We start from the raw sequence: 22,444 nt of genomic DNA on the forward strand, positions 1-22,444 counted from the left end.
ACTGACGGACCCTTTGTTTAATTAATAAATAATTATTTAATATAGTGTTCATACAAAATAAATTGTATAAACGGATGTAGAATTATAACAAGTGTTTTTATTAAATATTTACGAATTAAAAAAATATTTTAGTTTTGTTTATGAAAAACATTTTCTTACTAATAATGCAATGTAGTTGAATCGATCATTCAATAAGTAGGGGCACACCTATGACCTATCCTTTTAGGGTTGTGGGGGACCGATGCTAATCCATGCACATATATGAAGAGGCCGATTATCTTATCTTTGATTTCATTTAAATTTGTGTGTCCATACAACGAGATTTCAATGCACACTCTACAAAAGCCAGCATGAAATTATTATTTTTATATTATGAGAGATTTAATTTTATTTTCACTGATATCATAATATAAAATGTTATAAATCTAAATCTATTTGAATGTGAAATCATTTATATTTGAATGCATAATAATTTTTAAGATAAAGTACACGAATTATCTTTTGATTATGGAGTATTGTTTTGTTGAGTTATTTGACTATTAAGAGTTATAAAATGTTTATCGAGTATAATATGTTATTTTGTTAAGTCCTTCAACTATAAAAATTTACAAAATAGTCACTCCTCTATTTATATGTTCTAAACTCTTTTTTTCGTTAAAAGATTGCCAAATGTTTGAGTTGAACGTTAACTTGTTGATTGAAGAATATGATGCTACTATATTGTAAATGTAAAAATAGTTAGAGATCAGTTCACAATGGATACAAAAGTCGTAGTATATATATAATATATATGAGTGGGTATGGGAACCAATACATGTATAGATAGATTCTATTTCTATGGCGTTGTTGGGGAGGTTCGTAAATCAAACAATTTATTTATCGAAGCGTAATGCTCAGCAGGTGAAAAAGGAGAAATGAACACATGAGATCCTGCTCAGTAGTAAAACATTGTTAAATTATTAGAATGGTGCAAAACTTGGGATTAGGTAATTGAAATGGGTACAAGGCAGTAAAGTATTATTTTGTCACTGTACCAAAGCTATTTTTTCATGGTATTCAATGCATGGTGGATGCTAGTGAAAAAGATGAACAGCTCAGAGGAAGTAAATTAGGTTTTTTTTCCTTCTAATCTTAACCCTAAATTTCTTCACTACAAAAATTGATGACAATGTGATAAACATTGAAAAAACTTCAATAGCCAATTCCAAAGCAAGACTATTTAGACGACAATGACTATTGTGTTTTAGTAAAATAAAATAAAAAATTAAATTAAATTAAATTAAAAAATCGGGTATTGGGTCGATGGGTACCCGATTAAATGATTTTCTGACCTGAGCTCGATCCAAAAACCCGAGAAAAATAGAACGCTAGATACCCGACCTACAACTTCAAGTATTTTGATAAAAAAATATTTGATTTTTTTACGAATCAACAAATCGACGGATCAAATCATCCTGACCAAATATTTTTAAACACATATAACTTCTTCGCTTACTCATCTCATATTTAATTATATAAAGTATATCTTTTTTGTATAAATTTAGTAAATTACATTCATATAAAAGAATGAATACATGTTTATAGTATAACCATTAAAAATATATTTGATTATCCATATTTATTTGTTTTTGAAAAAAATTCATTAGTTTTATTAAAAATTGAAAAACAAATTCTAAAATTCTGAACATAAATTATGAAAGAAAAAAATAAAAATTATTAGTTTTATACAAAAGGTGCTCAATTTATGCCCGTTTTCAGTTTAGTGTTTAAAATTTATTTTTTTTAGATTGGTGCTTAACGTTTTATTACGTTACATAAAATAGGTCAAGTCGTGACAGACCGTTAACCTATTGAAATGTCAATTGACATTTTTTAATATAAGAAATTAATTAAAATGATTTCTGAACCCCAAAACCGTAAGCCCAAAACACCCTCTCAAGTCTCAAGTTCTCAACTTTCTCTCTCAACCCCACCTTTTTTTTCTCACTCCACCACCACTTGTCCACCACTATTTCTCCTCTCCAGCTCCCTTCTCAACTCCTCCATTGCTATCTTTGATCTTCTAAACTCATACATCAATATCCCACCACCTTTCCCCTTCATCTCGTTTGTCTCCTCCGCCACGCTCTGCTGCAACGTTACCGTCATATCATCAAACTCGATCCGAAAAACAAACGCCCTTCGCCCCGCCCTCTACTCTTGCCAACAATGGACCACCCCGTAGAGCAGCAGCATCAGAAGCAATGAGCTCAGATTCCTCATTGTGTATAGAAATCCTCTGAAACCATTGAACCCATTCAGCTTCGATTCCATCGAAACTTTCTCCTCCAACTTCAACGAGAATGGTTGGATATATTTTCGTTTCCATGAACTCCCTGTTTTCTTCACAAATATGGCTAAGAAAAAGATGAGACTTTTTTTTTTGGCATTTGACCAGTGTTTCTCTCTCTTTTCCTTAAGCTACTCACTTTCACTCACTCTACAAACCACTTAGCTTCTGTAACTTGAGGAGACTCTCCTTTTTCTCTTTACATTAAAAGATTTAGAACCAGCTCGTGGGCTTCAAGGGAAGAAGAAAAGTTCTGCAGCTTGAGGAGTCCCTCCTTTTTCATTTTAAATATTATTTTTATTTTAACAAATAAATTTTTAATGAATTAACGGTCAAATTTAATAGTTCGTCAAACTTCATCCATTTGAAGTAATAAAATAAAATATTCAAGTACTAAACTGAAATAAAATAAACGTTTTATATACTTAAGCCTAAATTTAACATACTGTAAACCACGATGGACCTGGTCATATATTTTAACTATATTAAAAGAAGTAAAATTATTATACTAATATATTTAAATTTTATTAAAATAACATATTCGAACCCAGACTTTGTTGACGGTAAATAACAACGGAATGATGAATATACCGGCAAACTTATTCATAAACTCAGAAAGCTCAATTGCTCAGGCTTTCAAATAGAAACACTATTAGGAACACCCATCCCTGTAACCCCAGGCTCCGAAAATGGCTTCAGAAGCTCATAAGGTGTAATGCCTGCTCCATTTCGGTTCTTTAAATTACAGTCTCCATTCCTTTCATCTATAATGCCTTCAACTTGCTTCAACTTCCCATGAAGTCTTTCGAATGCAGCTCTTATAACCGGGTCTTCCACCCACGATGGCTCCGGTTTGTCCCCCACATACTCCTCATCAGGAGAATGATGCGAGATCACATCCCAAACCGCCATTGCTCGAGTTGCTTGAATCTGAGAAGGCAAACATTCGAGTAATGCAACTTCGGGTTTTCTCAAGAATCGTCGCCATTCGTTGTCGGTAGGGTCTTCGTTCGGCATTTTAGCTCTCGTGAACGAAGGCCTGCTAGGGAAGTACCCTGCATACGTGTATTGTCCGAAGTTGACAGCGGCATGCTGACCTGTTGCAACCCAAATTATAGTCATGAGGATCTCGATTAAGTCTTTCGGGGTTTTAAGAACCGGCCACCATGGTTCATCTTTCTTGTCACCGTGCCCGACGGTTCGGATTTCGGTCCACCATGCTTGAAGCTCTTGATCAGCTTCTACCATGCTCGGGTTCGGATAGTAGTGATTAACATACTCAGTAACCCATTGTTTGAGGGCATCCCAGAGTAAGAGACCATCACTGGCATAAGGGTAGTCTTTGATTGTTAGCCTAAGGCCTTGAGGAACACTTGGATCTTCTTCCGCCATTCCCCTGCAAAATATGAAACAAAATGTAATAAAAAAACAAAAACCCATTATCAACAATTAAAAGAAAAAATAGATAACCAAGAAATCATATATACCTGCTAATCAAATCTGCAGGCAATGATTGTTGATCAAACCGCCAATGTTGGTCGTAAAAGACGGAGCCAACCTCTAGATAATACTTGCCAAGGGTCATGATTTTCTCAATCGGTCCATCAGCAGCGACTAATGATTCTCGGGCCAATGCATTGATCTCCATCGTGTACCGGAGATGAGGATGCAGTAGTCGATAAATCGGATGCATCACACTGAGACATCGATTGGTTGCAATCACATAAGGTTCACCACAAGCGTGAGTTCTCAACCTGCAAAGCACAGTTTCAGGTTTCCTATGCTAAAAGAATTATAATATTTGGAGGAAAACAATCAAGAAATTGAATCAGTGAAATTATATTAATACCAGTGACTAACAAGCTGGTGGTAGATTGAATCATGAGCAAGAACTTGTGTTTTGGCAAGTTTCCAAAGCCAATCTCCGGTGGAATGCAAACAAGGCGTGTAAACTTCCTTCCATTGTGGTTTTCCGTCCATCGGTGGTCGAGTTAGCTCGATGGCTATCGGCTTCAAAGTCTCGTCAGGGTTCAAGAAAAATATGGTTCGTGATCCGTAAAGTGCACGGCCTTTAAGATCTCTAACTCTCTCAGCGTAGGGTAGGAACAAGTCATGATAATCAAGGATGAATAGTCTCTTTTGATCTATCGCCTGCATAAGTGGAAATTGAATAAAAAATAGCATGTTATGTATGCAAATAAAATATAAGCAACGCAGCTGAAAAAATGTTATTCAGATTACCTTATGGACAGTCATGACTTCATTGATTTCTCGTTGAATAAGGTCGGTGGTGATTGCGGATTCTGCAGGACCGTAGGTTTCAGGGTCGAGTATGCTCTTCAATGGCCATTCCTGTAACCAACAATGATAAATTAAACAAAAAAACTCTGAATTATACACGCACAAAAAATCATAACAATTACAATCTGTGTCCCCTTCCCACCGTCACAAGTTTTATGCTAAGAGGGTTAAGTCCAGCAAGAGTTTGCCTAGCAAATTCCTCATCCCTCAACCAAAAGAATTTGTCTCCTGCAAAAGCCAAACCACACAAGATTACTCGAGTGTTTCATAGGAGACGGTGGATCAGAAACCTTAAAATAAGGACCATAACGTTATGTTGCGATCGAAGTTGCTTACTGTCCAATGTTTCAGGCGTCTCGAAGCGCAAAATACTGTGAGCTTCATCGGAGACGGTCTTGATGAGCCTAGGGAGGACTGATTTCCAAAGCTCTTTCTTATCAAGGGTTGGCAAGTTAAGCCCTTGAGTGTAAAGCTCGTCGATGGCGTTGAAGTTTGGAAATCCCATATCAGGGTCGAGGATCGAAGCTTCGAGCGATGGTATTATTGCCGTCAACATCGAGTATATGAAATTCGTGGAGAAAGTCAGCTGCTTCACCTCCGAAAATGCTTCGTCCCTCGGCACGTAGAAACCTTCTTCCCATTTCTCGTAACTCGGATCTGCACCAACACCATCATTTGATACAATCTTACAACTAGCGTTACGATTTGTACATGCAGACTTGTTAAAGTGGTGTAATAGGTTATATTACCTGTGCGGCAACGAGGACGTCCAGTTCGGCAACGGCGAGGATAGGGAAAGTCTTTGCCCCCAAGAATCGATCGTTTCTTGGTTGGTTCAGTGTCGATGTCGCCAAGGTCGTTGTAAACATCGTAATCGTAAATTCTTTCTGAGGATTTGCGCTCTCCTTGCCCATTTCCTTGTAAATTCAAGAGCTCATCTTCTCTAAGTTTCCTCAATCCACTTGGTGTCTCAGATGGCAAATACGACTGCTCCATAGGGGTTTTCAAACTTTTAAAAACAATATCAATGGTGATATATATATATATATATATACAATCTAAGAAAACAAAGTAAAATTCTTGACCTTGTTGGTGAAGAAGACTCTGTTTCGAGGATTATCAAATTTCGAATGTACCCACGAATTACAGTTGACGCTAACAGTTCCATTCGGCACACCATCAAACACTATGTCCTCAATAAATATTTCCTTATGATGCTCGTTTTCAACAACAACAGCACCGATCTCACCAAAATCTGCAGGGAATTCGAACTCGGCTTCATACTTAACATTGCTCCCATCCTTGCTTACACGATGTGCATAACCTTTAATTCTTTTCTTCTCTAATCCAGTCTCTGCAAAATCTCATAAACAACTTCATGAAGCAAAAGATTTCATCATCCCAGAAACAAACAAAAAAAGGGTTGTCTTGGTTACTTACTAGGATCAAGGTGGGCAGCAACAAGCTCCAAGAGCAGTGTTTTGCCAAGCAAATCTTGGATTTCATCAAGGCCTTGTTGTATGCCTATGTTTTTTATAAAACTAGTGACGGTTTGCTTTGCAACGACTGTAGCCTTAACAGCAACAGATTTATCTGTAGTGTTTGTTAGAGTCGCTTTAACAGGAGTGGGGCGGAACACAAGTTTAACATTTTTACGTGTTTGATTGATCTTTGAGTTATGGAGTGGGAGAAAAGCTAGGGTAGAGAAGCCATGGATGAATTGACTGGGGAAAGGAAGTAAGTTTCTGATGAAACGGGATTGATGAATCTGCTGTGGCTTCAACATTGTTTAGTTGACGTTGTGGTTTACTACTTTTAGAAGAGATATTTCGCCGCTTGAAGCTTTGCTACTGCCTTATAAAGGGACGGGGGACCTGAAATCCATTGATTTACGCAGTTATTTTCAAGCAATAATAACTTTCACGTAATATGGTGTTTGGTGAAACAGGATAAATGATGTAAAAAAATTGAAGATATATCGAAAGTAATTATCATGGCACTCAACACATAACATCTATATGACAATTTAAAACATGATTATTTATTAAGGGCTCAATTGAAAAATCGAACAAAGGTTGAGGGCTTCTTTTGCCATTATGCTTTCAAATAGTAATACTACTAGGAACACCTATTCCTGTAACATCAGGCTCCGAAATTGGCTTCAAAACCTCGTAAGGTGTAATGCCTGCTCCATTTCGGTTCATCAAATTACAGTCTGCATTCCTTTCATCTATAATGCCTTCACCAGTTCACCTTGCTTCAACTTCCCATGAAGTTTTTCAAATGCAGCTTTTATAACAGGGTTTTCTTCCCATGATGGCTCCGGTTTATCTCCTATGTACTCTTCATCAGGATGATGATGTGACATCACGTCGCATACAACCATTGCTCGAGTTTCTGGTTTCCTCAAGAGTCGTCGTCAGTGGAATCTTCGTTCGGCATTTTAGTTCTGGTGAACAAAGGCCTACCAGGGAAGTACCCTGCATATGTGTATAGTCCGAAGTTGACAGCCGCATGATGACACGATGCAACCCAAATTATAGTCATGAGGATCTCGATTAAGTCTCTCGGGGTTTTAAGAACCAGCCACCACGGTTCATCTTTCTTGTCACTGTGCCCGACAGTTTGGATTTCGGTCCACAATGCATGAAGCTCTTGATCGGCTTCTACCATGCTCGGGTTCGGATAATAGTGATTAACATACTCAGTAAGCCATTGTTTGAGGACATCGCATAGCATGAGACCATCACTGGCGTAAGGGTAGTCTTTGATTGTTAGCCTAAGGCCTTGAGGAGCATTTGAATCTTCAACAGCCATTCCCCTTGAAAAAGATGAAACAAAATGCAATAAAAAAAATTGATCAATAATTAGAAAACAATGAGATAATTAAGAAATTATACCTGCTAATCAAATTTGCAGGCAATGATTGCTGATCAAATCGCCAATGCTGGTTGTAAAATACCGAGTCGACCTCTAGCTAATATTTGCCAAGGGTCACTAGTTTCTCATTTGATCCATCGGCGCAGCTTAATGATTCTCTGCTCAACGTGTTGATCTCCATTGTGTACTGGAGATGAGGATGCAGTAGTCGATAAATAGGATGCATCACAGTAAGTTGTCGATTGGTTGCAATGACATAAGGTTCACCACAAGCGTGAGTTCTCAACCTGCAAAACACAGTTTCAGGTTTCCTATGTTGTCCAAACAAATCAAGAAATTGAATCAGTGGAACTATATTAATACCAGTGATTAACAGGCATGAGATGGATCAAATCATGTGAAAGAACGTGAGTTTTGGCAAGTTTCCAAAGCCAGTCTCTGGTAGAATGCAAACAAGGCGTTTATACTTCCTTCCATTGTGGTTTCCCGTCCATCGGTGGTCGAGTTAGCTCAATGGCTACCAGCTTCAAAGCCTCGTCAGGGTTCAAGAAAAATATGGTGCGCGATCCATATAGTTCTCTGCCTTTAAGATCTCTAACTCTCTCAACGTAGGGCAGGAATAAGTCATGGTAATTTAGGATGAATAGCCTCTTTTCATTTATTGCCTGCATAAATGGAAAATGAATAAAATATATCATGTCATGTCTGATTCGAATTACCTTATGAATCGTCATGACTTCATTGATTTCTTGTTGAATAATGTCGGTGGTGATTGCGGATTCTGCAGGACTGTAGATTTCAGGGTCGAGTTGCTCTTAAAAGGCCATTCCTATAACCAACAATGATATATTAAACAAAAAACTCAAAATTATACACAAAAAAAATCATAACAAGGACAATCTGTCTCCCCTGCCCACCGTCACAAGTTTTATGCTGAGAGGGGTTAGTTCCAGCAAGAGTTTGCCTAGAAAATTACTAATCCCTCAACCAAAAGAATGTCTCCTGTAAAGGCCAAACTACATAAGTAAACATCATCTACCATCAAAATTACGATTGTGAAAGTGCTTCCGAGGTATATATTGGAGACGGATGGATCAAATATCTTAAATTAAATATTGGAAAGTTATGTCGCAGTTGAAGTTGCTTACTGTCCAATGCTTCAGGGGTCTCGAAGCGCAAAAAACCATGAGCTTCGTTGGAGACAGTCTTGATAAGCTTAGGGAGTACTGATTTTCAAAGCTCTTTCTTATCAAGGGATGGCAAGTTAAGCCCTTAAGTGTACATGATGTTTTTAGAGAAATTCAGCTGCTTCGGCACATAGAAACCGGCTTCTCATTTCTCGTAACTCGGATCTGCAATAAAACCATTTTATGCATTCTTATTATTCAGGTTATGTTTTGAATACGGACTTGTTAAAGTGGTTTTATTGGTTATCTTACCTGTGCGGCAACGAGGACGTCCAGTTCGGCCATGGCGAGGATATGGGAAGTCTTTGCTGCCGAGAACCGATCATTTCTTGGTTGGATCGGTGTTGACGTCGCCCAGGTCGTTGTAAACATCGTAATCGTAAATCCTTTCGAAGGATTTGCGCTCTCCTTACCCGTTTCCTTGTAAATTCAAGAACTCTTCTTTTCTCAGTATCCTCAATCCACTTGGCGTCTGAGATGGCAAATATGACTGCTCCATATGATTTTTTCAAGCTTTAGATAACGATTCAATAACAAAAAATTTCTTTTAAAAAAAGTAAAAATCTTGACCTTGTTGGTGAAGAAGATTCTGTTTCGAGAATTATCAAACTTGGAATGAACCCAAGAATTACAGCTGATGCTAACAGCTCAATTCGGCACACCAGCAGACGCTATGTCCTCAATAAACATTTCATTATGATGCTCGTTTTCAGCAACAGCACCGATCTCACCAAAATCTGCAGGGATTTCAAACTCGGTTTCGTACTTAACATTGCTCCCGCCCTTGCTTACACGATGTGTATGCCTTGTAATTCTTTTCTTCTCTAATCCAGTGTCTGCAAAGTCTCATAAGATACTTCAAGAAAAATTTCAACATCCCAAAAACAAAAACAAAAAAGGGTTGTCTTGGTTACTTACTAGGATCAAGGTGGGCACTAACAAGCTCCAAGGGCAGTGTTTTGCCGAGCAACTCCTGGATTTCATCAAGGCCCTCTTGTATACCTATGTTTTTGATAAAACTAGTGACGGTTTGCTTTACAATGACAGTAGCCTTAACAGCAACAGGTTTCTCTGGAGTGTTTGTTAGAGCTACTTTAACAGGAGTGGGGTGGAACCCAAGTTTAACATTTTTACGCGTTTGATTGATCTTTGAGTTACAAAGTGGGAGAAAAGCTGGGGTAGAGAAGCCATGGATGAATTGACTGGGGAAAGGAAGTAAGTTTCTGATGGAACGGGATTGATGAATCTGCTGTGGCTTCAACATTGTTTTGACAGTACTGTTTTACACAACTCAGGAGATAATTCGGTGCTTAAAGCTTGCTAGTAGCCTAGTACATATAGAAGGAAGAGACGAGTTGAACTTGATTCATTAACGCAATTGTTTTTATGATTTATGAAATAATGACAACCTTTCATGACATGTATGTTTCCAGTGGACAATTAGTAAATGAAACGTCTGCTTCAAGTCAAGAGTTCGTAAATCGATTATACGAAGTGAAAATTGGCTCATATGAGTCGAAGATTTTTATAATGAATTGGGGAAGGAAGGGGGCATGTTAAAAGGAAAGCTTGATACAAGCAAGAAGCTGTGAATATAATTGTTGATAATGGAATCCACGGCCAACCAATGCGGCAGCAGCGGAAAACAATAATAAGATTTACGAGTGGTTGTATTCTATGATACGCAGTGTAATCGACTTTCGTTCCAACGCCATCACCTAGAAGCAATGCATCAGGTCAAAGCTGAGCTCGGTACCAAATGATGAAGGTCAAAGGCCGAGACCTAGAATTCAATGTAGGCACCACTTGATGTCGGGATGCAAATCAGGGTAGATGACTCGACAGTCGACACAAATGGCCTTGATTAGTTGACTTCGCTGCTGGAAGCCTTGCAAGTTCATATAAAGGGAAAGGGCGACCTGAAATCGATTGATTTTCCCTATTATTTTTTAAAACAATAATGATAAATAATAACTTTCAGGACGGGTCGGTTTCAAGTGCAAAGTTTAGTAAGTTGATGTCTCTATTTGTCAACCTCCTGTTTATATCTTTTATATTGAAAACATCATTTGTTGAGCCTATTAAATTTCCAATTTTAATCTAACTGTTCTTATTTAATTTAAAATTTGTAATTTAAATACGAATTTTAACATTAAACAATTTGTTAAATATAGTATTTTGCTTTAGTGTCTACCATTAAGTAGAACCCTGAAGAAATAGACATAGATACACGTGTTCGATATTGTTTCAGAATGGTAATGATAATAGTAAACATGTTCAACATACTCTGCAATCATATTTTAACAAAGATATCCCATTAAACACCACCAGAAAACTGACTTTAAGTTAGATAAATATTAACATAGCTCAAATTTTAAACAGAGAAGGAAAAAAAATATCTTTCCTAAAACCCATGAATGCTGCACCATCTAGGATGATAATAAACATTAGTCCTGTAAATAGAATATCTTATATTGACCTACAGGCGATATCAATCGGGGAATAGTTAGTACGAATGAGATGATTTTGGGTCCAACAGAAGTAGATCCTAAACCTTTAAAAAGATGAAAATTAGCTCTAGTAAATAAATGGAGAAACAAAAGTTTATGTGAATGGCTTAGCATTTGCTTACCATGTCAATAAATGCAAATGCCTATCATCTTCTTCATCTTAAGGGCATTTTCTTTGGATGTATGAAGCTCCATGTTCTTCATACCTGTCAACCGCATGCATTTGAAATTAAGTAATTTACTATAACCTACTATATGTTTATTGCTACTGATGTTCTGTTGATAACATCGAGATCGCAATATGAAAAGGGAAACATGATGCTTACTCGGACTTGGAGAACCACATTTGCTGGAATGAACCAAGAGATGCCAATATACTACCTCCTATCCAAACACTGTTTATACATATACGCAGAGCATTTAATGCAAGTAAAACAAAATTCTTATCATAAATTTACACAAGCTTATGATAAAAAAAATGACAAACTATAAAAGGTAATAATAAGTTCTTTTGGCCTTGTTATGAATGGATTAGATTATGACGACTTTGGTAACGTTAATCAACAGAAGGTCAACCATTATGGTGTTTCATCATTCATCTTATAGGTTCATGTTATATTTTCCCTTCGCAGTTTCCATGCTACTTTCCTTAATCTATAAGCTTAAGTAATTATGTGTGCTACAGCATATGTGACAATCATTAGTTAACAACATATTTAACTGGCAAGCGCAAAAGAATTTAGGTAATGTTTTGAGAACTTGGATTTCAAAGATAGTGTAAATTGAGTAAAAAAATGCAGGCAGTCATCCTTAATTCTCAAACCCATGGATTTGTTAGATGCCTACATCACTGATATAAATTTGGATTTGATAAATCAATGCTTTTATGCTATTCAACTATATATTATATCAAATCTTAACTATTTACCACTAATGTATACATTTCATTCTTTATAATTTAAATAGCAGATGAAATACAAATCCAAATTCTGAATCCAAGTACGGAGCATTAGAGAATTTGAGAGAAGTGGGTTCTCAAAAATGAAAGAATAAATCCAGCAACAAAGAACATTGCGATGGCTCAAAAAGGAAAATGCATTTCTCATGACCAGAAAAGAATAAAAATTGCTAAGCAAAACAGATGAAGAGGTAGAACAAAAAAAAAATGAAATAAAACCAGAACGAACCTGAATCTTCTTTCTGTTGCATTTCCACTTGCCAATACTTTAACTCTAGCAGCTTGAGGAGATTCCTTCATATTGACAGACAATGGTAGAGTTATTTTGCTACCAAAATTTTTATTCTACCAACATGCAGAACTATGACAGAAGAAGCTACGGTGATAAGAAATCATGTTTTCAAGGATTATGTCAGACCATCAACAACTGTTATTACAGAAAAAAAATATAAATGCAACAACATTAAATCAAGCTATAGGATCATAAAGAGACAAAAATACTTGTGCAGGAATGGAAAACAAACAACAATACCTCTAGCAAGTCTTTCTCAAGTCGTTCTTTCAACTGTTGCATAGATGCTGTGCCACCAGCAAGCTGCAATATAAATGAATAGCAGAAGTGATAATATCAGTGCACAAAGATATATGCCTTAAAAGATAATACATGTTTATCAATAAAATTATTAATGCACATTTTATCCAGTCAAATAAGCTACTTGTTCTGGCAATAATATAAAAAAGAAACTCGAGACGAAAAAATTATCAGGACACTTGAGGACAGGCTTGTTTGAGTGTGGCTGACTTACCAATATACTGCCAAACAATTCTTTCCTGATGTCAACATCACATCTATTGATGCTTTCTATGACCTGCAAAAAATAGGGAAAAAATGCTTAATTAAGTAATCATTGTAAAAATATAAGAGGCTGATATTAAAGGCAAAATGCATGAAGTAAACTAGCATACCATTTGTGGCAAACCACGAGCAGATGAAATCTCAGCAAAATTGTCCACTCCAGGAATTGTCTAGTAAAAAAAAAGAAAATCAGAAATAATATCAACATACACACTTAAATTATTAATGGAAAAATATACTCTAGTTATGCAAGAAAAATATATAAATAAACAGAAAATTGCAATTTTAAGACCATGTACATTAGACAAATCCAAAATAAGCTAATGAACAAGTTTAAGACCATGTATATTTTATCAGTGTCATTAAAAAATGCAGAATGCATATATCTTCAGGACAAAAGTTTCAAAGTGAACAATGTTCAAAAGAACATCAATTGACAAGAAACATGCTGGTGAAGCTTGTTGGAAAGAATTGCTTATTGAATAAGCGCCTTAAGATTTATTTTTGTTTATTTACTACGTTTTAGGAGTTTATTTTGTAAAAAACTAGATAAAAGCTTTCTTGTTTTTATGCCGACTATTTTGCATTCTTTAGTGTTACAATTATTTTCAAAGCATTAGAGCTACACTGGTATTTAACATCTAAATATAGATTTGAGGTTCAATTTCTGGTTGCATTAAATAATGAAGATTTTGATTGAATTCTGATTTCTCTAACCTAGGATCATTTTGCTTTCCTCTCCTGATTATTCTATTTCTTTCCTAATCCCTCTATTCCCCAAATTTCTTCCATCTCTTGTTTTTCTATAATCACTGTCTCACACTTTCCACTTCTAGTCAACAACACAAGCTAATACCCCCAACAGAACTTCGATACAAATAAATTTTAAGAAAAACAAACAGCAAGTGCACAAAAAGCATTAAAAAAATGAAATCAAGATCTCCAAAGTTTAAAGACCACCTACCTGAGCCAAAGATGGGTTAAACAGAATATCAGGGATCTTGAATCTATCAGCACCAATTTCAATTGTCCTGAATTAACATAAAAGAAAATGCAAGATCAATTAATATTAGTAGCAATAGAAATCGAGATCCAAGGAACAAAAGCAACCTGATTATGCCAACAAACCGGTGCTAATTGGGAAGCGGATGAATTAGCTAAAGCTGGCATAGGCTGATTTTAGTTGTGTAATTGTTAAGGTGTTATGTCTCGGTTGTTACTATTTAAAGTGTATTAGGGTGTTTATGCTTTCAGAATTATGGTTGTTCTGTTTTGTAAGAACTTGTTGTTGTTGAGGTGTGGAGGTGTATTATTGTTCCTATTAATAAAAGTTAGAGGCACTCTTTCCATCCTTCCAATGTCCTTCATGTTATGTTTGTAACATGGAGGATAAGAAGGGGGTTTTAATGAGGCCTTATTCTATCAAAAAAAAACTAGTACGGAACTCACTGGCCATCAGGAAGCTCGTATGGGGTCATTGGGATATTTGAATATGAACTTTCTGCAAGGGAAAAGACAATCATAAAGCTGTAAAATCAAATTAACAACATCAACGTCAAGCGAAAGAGATTTTCCAAAAAAGCATAATGCCACAGGTAGCATTCCAGCTACAGCAAACAAGGATCTTTGAGATATTATTGAAGGCAGCTTCTATGATTACGAACATACATAACATACAAACATAAAATAGGAAATAAAAGGATGAAGTGGCATGACTTCAAAAGAAAAGAAGACGGCAAACGAATACAAACCATCATATGGAGTATCTGGAGCTCGACAGACACATTCCTTGATATCACTTGCAATCACTCTCTGTTGTAAGAAGATATACAAAGGTATTACAGGAACGAACTTGTCAATTTGGAAAGGGATGACAATGATTAAAAACAAACCTGGGAGTAAAGCTTGTAGGATTCTGTTGTGTGTGGCAAATCAACATCTACAGTCTGAAATTCCCAAAAAAAAAGTAAAGAGAATTTTCAGAAAGTAACGTAGGTTATTTACTCGAAACTAATAGGAACAAGAAAAAGTAAAACAGCTGCTGGAGTAAATTTCCATTAGAGTATGTTGCAGTTTCAAGAAAACTTCTCTACTTTGGCAAAACAATTATGATCAGAAGAACAGGACACACATCAAGTCCGTTTGCCTTCTCTTTTAAGATTTAAGTTATACTATATAGCATATATTAAAATAATGTATCCCCCCCACGCCAATACCATAAGAAAAGAAGGGGAAGGGAATGTTTATCAATGTTCAATTTTTTAACTATTACTCTGACAGTTAAAATTCAAATTGCTGAAACATCGCACAGAAAGCAGGGAGTGATGCGATCTCCCACTTGACACATTTGAGCAGTATCAAGGATTTCAAAATGAGTCTCAAAACCTTAAAAGGATTTTCGTACAACAGTGTTGTCAAAGAAAATAATTGAACAGGTTTTTTGTCTAATTTCATTAGGATTGCCAGTGTTATCAAAGAAGTAGAACTTGAGAAGACACGTATGCATGAAATTCAAGAAACAAAAGCAATTAATGGCATAAACCTTAAATCGGTTGTAGTGATATTATAAAATACCTGGAACACCCCCGGTTGGATTTCCTTTCTCTTAAAAGAGTACCTTGGCTTTATCTACAAACATCAGGAAAGCGAATAGTTTAAATTGAAGCAATGAAAAGTGACACGGGAATCTCGTCAATTACTTAATACCATCACTTACCACGATGCCTTTGCTTTCCAAGCTTTTCATCAAGCAATATGTAAGAAATTCTCCTCCAATAGGAGAAGAAGAAACTGCCTGTTTATTGCAACCAAAAAACATGGTAACAAGAGAAAGGTAAAAACAAAGGAAGTTCATTTTCAGTATAAAAATTAAGAACGCTGCAGAATTTTGCTTTCCCAGCAAATCACTACTTGGCATAAGAAAATGAAGAGTGCAACAATCAACTAATAAAGCCAAGGTGCATATTCGGCCTCAGTTATAAATTTTTTAAGAGTGGGAATCTGCAAACATATTGCCAACTCCAGTCACAAGATCAGAAATTTTCCCAGAAAAAGCTCTCCAATATACAATTAATTTTGTTTCCTTTCCAGACTAACTCAACATTGAATAATTTTTTGGGGGAAAAGGCCAATCTGAGCAGCAAAGTAGACAGACAGGGGGAATACCTTTTGAAGAACATAACCATCATGTACTGGGGCAACCATTGTTGATCCTCCACCACTAAAGAAATTAATAGTTATACATAAAAACATGTAAGTAAAAGAAAGCAAGTAAAACTTGATTTAAGGGATGGATTCTGGCTTTAGGTTCTGAACCCAAAAGCCTCTGCAGGCTATTTATGTACCGTTCGTTCATGAAAGAAACAAAAGAGAGCATCAGTTTTGTCTCTGTTTCCACAATGTAATAGAACCACTCTCTGATTACACGAAAATTTAAGAATATAAATCATACCTATCAATAACAACAGAGGTAGCACGTCCTGACGCAAATGATGTAAGAACCTGGCATTGAAAAGAACTGCAATCAAACCCAACTAAAAAATACAGAAAGATTTGGAAGTGAGGAAAATGGTAATACCGCATTCTTGGCCAAAAACAGAGCAGGAACTTTGTACTTTTCAAACATGAGTTCCGCTGTCCTGTTAGATTTTAACAAAACCAAACAGCATGCTTTCAGATTGGAGAAAGAAGAAGGCAAAGAAAATTAACATAGCTGAGGGCTAGGAAAATCTGACTTCTCCCTCTGTAGTTGAGTGTTGGAAGAAGGTTCAGCAAGTAGCATCGGATGTTCCTTAGGATCAATGAGTAAACAATCCTTGAAAGCATGATCCCAGATGTTATCAACAATATCCCAATCAACAACAACCCCATCCTTTAGGGGAGACACCACCTGAAGGAAGGAAGCAGCTGTCAACTATGTAATGCATACATAAATAGTAAATAATTAAGTGAACTAACACGAAAAAGCAAGTATCATCAAGCAAAGACCTCACCTCCATATGGTCACGGCGAAAACCCAAGGCTTGAGAGCCTACATACAATTTGCGTTTTCCTTTGGGTTTGTTGGAATCAGCATTATTGTTGTTAGTCTCAGAATCGTTGTTTTCTTTGTCATCATCAGCATCCATTTGATCAATGCATCCCACAACCTTAACAATCCAACAAAAAAACATCAACAACGAAGAATAAGAGTCGGTCGAAAAACAGAACGCAGAAATTAGAAAGAAAGAAGCATGGACTTGTCTTACAGATGGAAACACAGCCTTAGGAGCATCTTCGCCAGCATAACCAGCTTTGCAAGTGTGGGACCCTAAGTCTATCACTATAGCCGATACTTCATCTGTGCATGTTAATTATTAAGTATAGTTACTTAATTTTGAGATTCAAGAAGTAAGCAAATCATCACTGTAACAACACACGCACGCAATGCCTAATGAGGATAAATTTTCTTACTACTCACCCCCTCCGTACATGGCTGCAACTAAGAGTGAAACCGAGCTATACAGGCGATAAAAGTTCCGAGATGTGGCCGCAGTCACGGATTAGATGGACAGACGGCGAAAATGCTACCGGCACGGCGTTGGAAAGAGTTCTCTCTATTTTTCTTTAATTTGTAATTTGAGCTTTTAGGTTTCGAGGGTTTCCAATTTTCCTTTTCTAACTAGGACTTCTGGTTGGGCCTTTTGAAGATTTATAAGGTTTTTCCCTCCTTTCTACAAAATTTGTAAATAAACAAAATAAATGCAAGTCCTTTTCACTATTTCATAAAATGTTAAATATTACAAATCACATGGGAAAAATGAAACATAGTATTATATATTACTACTTGATAGAATATTTTATTTATGTAATTAATGAAAATAATAAAACTCACATCATATATATATATATATATATATTATATATAACAAAAATATTCAAGCATAAAATTTTAAGTTTTTACGGATGGCACTTCAATTAAGTTTTTAAAATCTATTATTTTTAAAAAATAAAATTTATAATTAATTCTTTAATACATTTCAAAAAATTCACAGAATTATTGTGTTTTTAAAGTGCATCTTTTTTACTAATTAAAGTGCATCTTTAAATACATTACAAATAAGATAAGAACTATAATTAAATTTAAATTATTACATATTAATTTTTATCTATTTTCATTATTATATATATTAAATACGTTGAGAATAGTTAATATTTTGTTCATTTAATGATTTAATGAATAAAATAAATAATTAAATAATATATTCTCATATATATATATATATATATATAAGCAATTTAAGCGCAGGCGAACTGTAGGAAGTAAGAGAAGATTCATTAGATCATTTAGCCTTGATGTTAACAATTAGCAGTAAACTATCAATAACCAGGGTGTAGAATTCACTATAAATTCTAAGCAAACCGTATGCCTCTCAACAGACAATAAAGGAACATACACATTATGCATTCATACATACAATGGTAAGTATATCTTTCCATGGAACACCTCAGTTGTTTGTGAAGATGTGTCCCAAGTTCTCAAACCATAATCTAAATAACATAATCAGACATGGATAAAAGAGGTTTTAGAGACGGTCGCTCTCTCTCCTACAAATTTCAAATTATAATAGTTTAAAGAGAGTACAAGTACTAAAGAACATAATCTTCAGTTTGATCACTCTCCTTCTTGAATTTTCCTTCCTCTTGCTACCGTTTTCATCTTCTACATTTTTCTCGGAAATATTTCTCATTTTATTCTCTCTTTTTTCTCTGGTATTGCATCTTGCTTTCTGCCTCTTGCTATCTGAGTCTCTAATAGGAAAGTTTGTTTGCTCTTATTGTATGGCACCTCCCCCTCCTGTTTCACCATACCCCACAATAACCGTAGTTATATGTAGTTACATAACAAATTTTTTTGTAAGCTTCAAATCCCAACACGTCCAGGAAGTTTCCTTAATCCTTAAAATTTTGCATCTCTAATTGTTCTTCTCGAATCTCTTAAGAATGGAATGCCCTGTTTGAAGACAATAATGTAATTTCTTTGCATTCTAGGAAATATATGATGAGGTAGCTATATACTCCAAACACCATGCAGCTAGGAGCAGCTGCAGATATTTCTATTTTAAGCTACTTATATGTTTGGGGGGAAACCGTCTGAAACCACATATTTTGTTCTCCACTATGGAAGATATATGAGAAAGAATAAGTCAGGTCAGGGCAGTTGCTCCTAAAATTTTTAAATTCTTATATAATTTATGTATAGTTATTTTCTGCTTCTTCTTTTTTGTACTTTTTACACCTAAAATTTTATAAGTTCACCTCCTAATATAAAATCTTACGTCCGTCATTGGAATAAGTGATAGCTGAGAGTACATTAATAAACTAGCTATTTTGGTTCTAAAGGTTCTATTCTCTACCTGAAAGGATTTATAGCAGTATTAGTACAAGGTAACATGTTTAGTTGTCTTTATATGATCTGCCCCATGGATCATGTTACCTAAAAACGTTAACAGAATAATATAGTACCCAAATCTTGTTTTGTTTATCACATGAAGCCACATGTAGAGAAACTAGGGAGATCAAGAGAAAGATGATTCAATTTAGAATGGTTCAATTTATGCGGACTTTCTCTGCACAAAGAAAAATAAATTCAGGCAAAAAGTAGAAGTGGAAAGAGCCAAAAAGAATGGAAACAAACAGTGATTAGCACAAATATCACACACAATATGCTTGTGATCTTCTCAAAGAAACTCTACTGTTTCTGATGTTTTCTTAAAATGACAGGATACTGTGAATAAAGTTTACTCTTATCCCTAAATCTACCGCAAAACAAGAGTTGCAGATACAGTAAAAGTAAGAAAACTGCAAAAATGTTGAAAGAGAATTGGACTTCACTTCTCTTTCTTCCTCGGATCTCTAGACAGTAGGCAAGCGCTGGGGTCACTTGTTTTGGTTGGGATTCGAAGCACTCGGTGGTGCTTTTCTAAGACTTGTCTCCAAAGGATCTTGAATGGCTTCACTCAACTTGCTTAGATTTGCAGAAACAGAAGCAAAAGAACCAAGCAATATCCTCGGTTGATTTCTAACTCTTGGATGAGTGTTTCTCCAACAATGAAGCGACATCGGAGAACAGATGAGTAGATGAAAGAGTATTAAGGCAAAGACAGCAAACAATGCTCTACGAATGAATTTCATATTGATCTACTTTGGAAAAGAAATGTAACAGAGATGACTTGGGAGGTAAGATATTGAGAGATAATCTTCAGGAAAGGTGACGGTACATGTCTTGACTAGGTATCATATGCTTAAACTAAATTCAACAGTTTAGAGAAAACTAATGGCAGCGAAGTAGGGCAGAAGGTCCATTAAAATAATCAAGTGCCTGTTGGGATTTCCACAAATAATGCAGATTAGAATATCTTCTTGATCAGATTTATTCTTATTCAAATGAGATGGGGAACTTAGAAGCAGCTGCTGATCATGTGACACTGGATTTCAAAACTATTATTCTGTGTATTTTCTGCAATCCTCAAATATTAGATAACATGTCTCATGTGACCAATCACATGAGATCAAAACCACTTGCATCTGTGTAACAAATACAGCTAAAGTTAGCTGGGTAATCCTGCTTTCTGCAAAACAATCAATCACAATCTTTCTAGGAAAATGCCTTTCCAATTGACTCCTTTGAACTGCACTGGCCACTGGGGTTATAGCAGGATCTTCTCCTTTCTAGCTTAATATCCTTCTTTGTATGCAATCATAAAAGATTGCAGAAGAAGTGAAGATTTGAGAAGTAAAGTCTATATTTTGTATGCAACCAAATCATTGGAAAAGAAGCATTGAACAAAACCTTGCAATTTTCATGAGCAAAATAAGATAACCCATCCAAATAATACCAAGAAATAGTCAGGCTAATTTTACTTTACATCTCATAGAAGCATTTTGTCATACACATGGATACAAGTTTAAGGAAAAGTGGAAATGGGTATTGAGATTTGGTTACAAACGATAATAAATACCAACAGTTTTCCCATAAGATAAGAGCCAAATTTTCACAGCTTATCTTAATTTATTATGAAACAACAAATCAAAAAACACAAATTAAGAAATTAAAGCAGTTGAATTGCCACGTAGGTTACTACATTAGTGCCAAAGTCAACATATTTTTCTTAAATAAGATGATCACATGTGTAGTCATTTTATTGAATAATATCAATTTGTTATGTAAAAATATATGAAATTTAAGAATAATTAAATTATTTGAATTTGATAAGTTTTCATCCGATTTTTTAAGATTAATTTGTAAAATATCTAAATTAATTAAATTTCATAAAAAAATTAAATCAAATTCAATAAAAGAATATATTGTTCGAATCAAAATCAGAACAAACGGAAACTCAACTCATGATCATCCATGAAAGTTACAGAAGTCCAGAGTAGCTAAACAGGGCAAAGACGGCAGTCGGAATATTGTACTCGTGCATTAATTATGTAATTAAACAAACGACATGGAATTATGGGCGCATGGAGCGGAACTCAACAAAATAATTGTGCCATAATAACACATTTCTAGTCCGGCAGTCCGCCTTCTTTCTCTCCCCTCTCAAACACACAAACACTCGCAAATCCAATGCCATATTTCTATTCACTCTATAAACCCTAAATTCATCCCCAATTTCCATATCGAACCTCCTCCTTAATTACTCAGATTCCCATCTGCTCAAGTTTCAAGCATAATTCGGAATTCTGAAATATGATTCTTCTCCTCTAATTGGACGAATTCGCTTCTCGAGATTTAACTTATTCCGAGCTTCTTTGACCGATTTTTTTATCGGGACTCGAAGAGGTTTTGGAGAAAGCGTCTTTCGAAGCTGATTGGAAGGGAATTTCGTTTAATTGATTGCCTTTCGATTCTCAGAATTGGAGGTCTTTGGACGAGCAGGGTGAGCTTGAAGCTTTGCATTATATCGTTTGGTTAATATCTTACTTTTGGGAATTAGGATTTTTTTCAACGAATTTCTTGAGTTCATTATTTTATGTAGAAGTAGAAATGTTGTATTTTTTCTTATTCAAGAAGAGTTACATTTTTTATTTTCTATAAATTACTGTTTTTGTATTCAAATGTGCTTGTAGAAGCGAAATGCAAGTAGCAAAATGGTATTTAACTAAGGCGAATTCGTTAAGAACAAGTCTAAGTCACATTTGTAAAACACCAAAGAAACTATCACATTGTTTTGATCTTATGATCTAGTTTGAAGCAATAAGTTGCAGGTGTAATTCCCATGCTTGATATTTTAAATGCATATTTTTGAAGCTCATGGGTTAAGCTGGGGTTTGTTTTGATGATTTGGTGTTGTTGATTCTTGTAGCACCAAATATTAGAATAGTGAGTTTATAGGTATTTGAGCTAAATTAAGGTTTATGACTTAATTGGATTTTTAT

The 22,444-nt window shown here is 35.4% G+C and overlaps 2 protein-coding genes and 1 pseudogene across 2 annotated transcripts; all 3 read right to left on the reverse strand.

Moving 5' to 3' along the window:
- Positions 1-2,832: 2,832 nt before the first annotated feature.
- On the reverse strand, positions 2,833-9,976 carry LOC120117513 (linoleate 13S-lipoxygenase 2-1, chloroplastic-like). The gene is made up of 10 exons (XM_039137786.1): positions 9,700-9,976; positions 6,071-6,154; positions 5,716-5,984; positions 5,380-5,617; positions 4,967-5,287; positions 4,773-4,858; positions 4,571-4,681; positions 4,179-4,480; positions 3,817-4,083; positions 2,833-3,725 (listed from the first exon to the last, which is right to left on the reverse strand). Exons 1-10 carry the CDS (start codon positions 9,959-9,961, stop codon positions 2,966-2,968), a joined length of 2,700 nt encoding a protein of 899 aa, XP_038993717.1. The 5' UTR covers positions 9,962-9,976; the 3' UTR covers positions 2,833-2,965.
- LOC120117515 lies at positions 6,688-8,415 on the reverse strand (annotated as a pseudogene).
- Positions 9,977-11,047: 1,071 nt separating the features above from the next.
- Positions 11,048-17,675, reverse strand: LOC120117516 (actin-related protein 4-like). The gene is made up of 19 exons (XM_039137789.1): positions 17,481-17,675; positions 17,269-17,360; positions 17,014-17,169; positions 16,756-16,910; positions 16,599-16,659; positions 16,473-16,522; positions 16,187-16,241; positions 15,738-15,815; positions 15,596-15,649; positions 14,914-14,967; positions 14,773-14,833; positions 14,471-14,522; positions 13,986-14,052; positions 13,132-13,191; positions 12,972-13,034; positions 12,698-12,760; positions 12,395-12,459; positions 11,534-11,602; positions 11,048-11,413 (listed from the first exon to the last, which is right to left on the reverse strand). Exons 1-19 carry the CDS (start codon positions 17,491-17,493, stop codon positions 11,368-11,370), a joined length of 1,314 nt encoding a protein of 437 aa, XP_038993720.1. The 5' UTR covers positions 17,494-17,675; the 3' UTR covers positions 11,048-11,367.
- Positions 17,676-22,444: the final 4,769 nt, after the last annotated feature.

The sequence above is a fragment of the Hibiscus syriacus genome, unplaced genomic scaffold (genome assembly GCF_006381635.1).
Source record: "Hibiscus syriacus cultivar Baekdansim isolate YM2019G1 unplaced genomic scaffold, ASM638163v2 tig00110320_pilon, whole genome shotgun sequence".
Lineage (NCBI taxonomy): Eukaryota > Viridiplantae > Streptophyta > Magnoliopsida > Malvales > Malvaceae > Hibiscus > Hibiscus syriacus.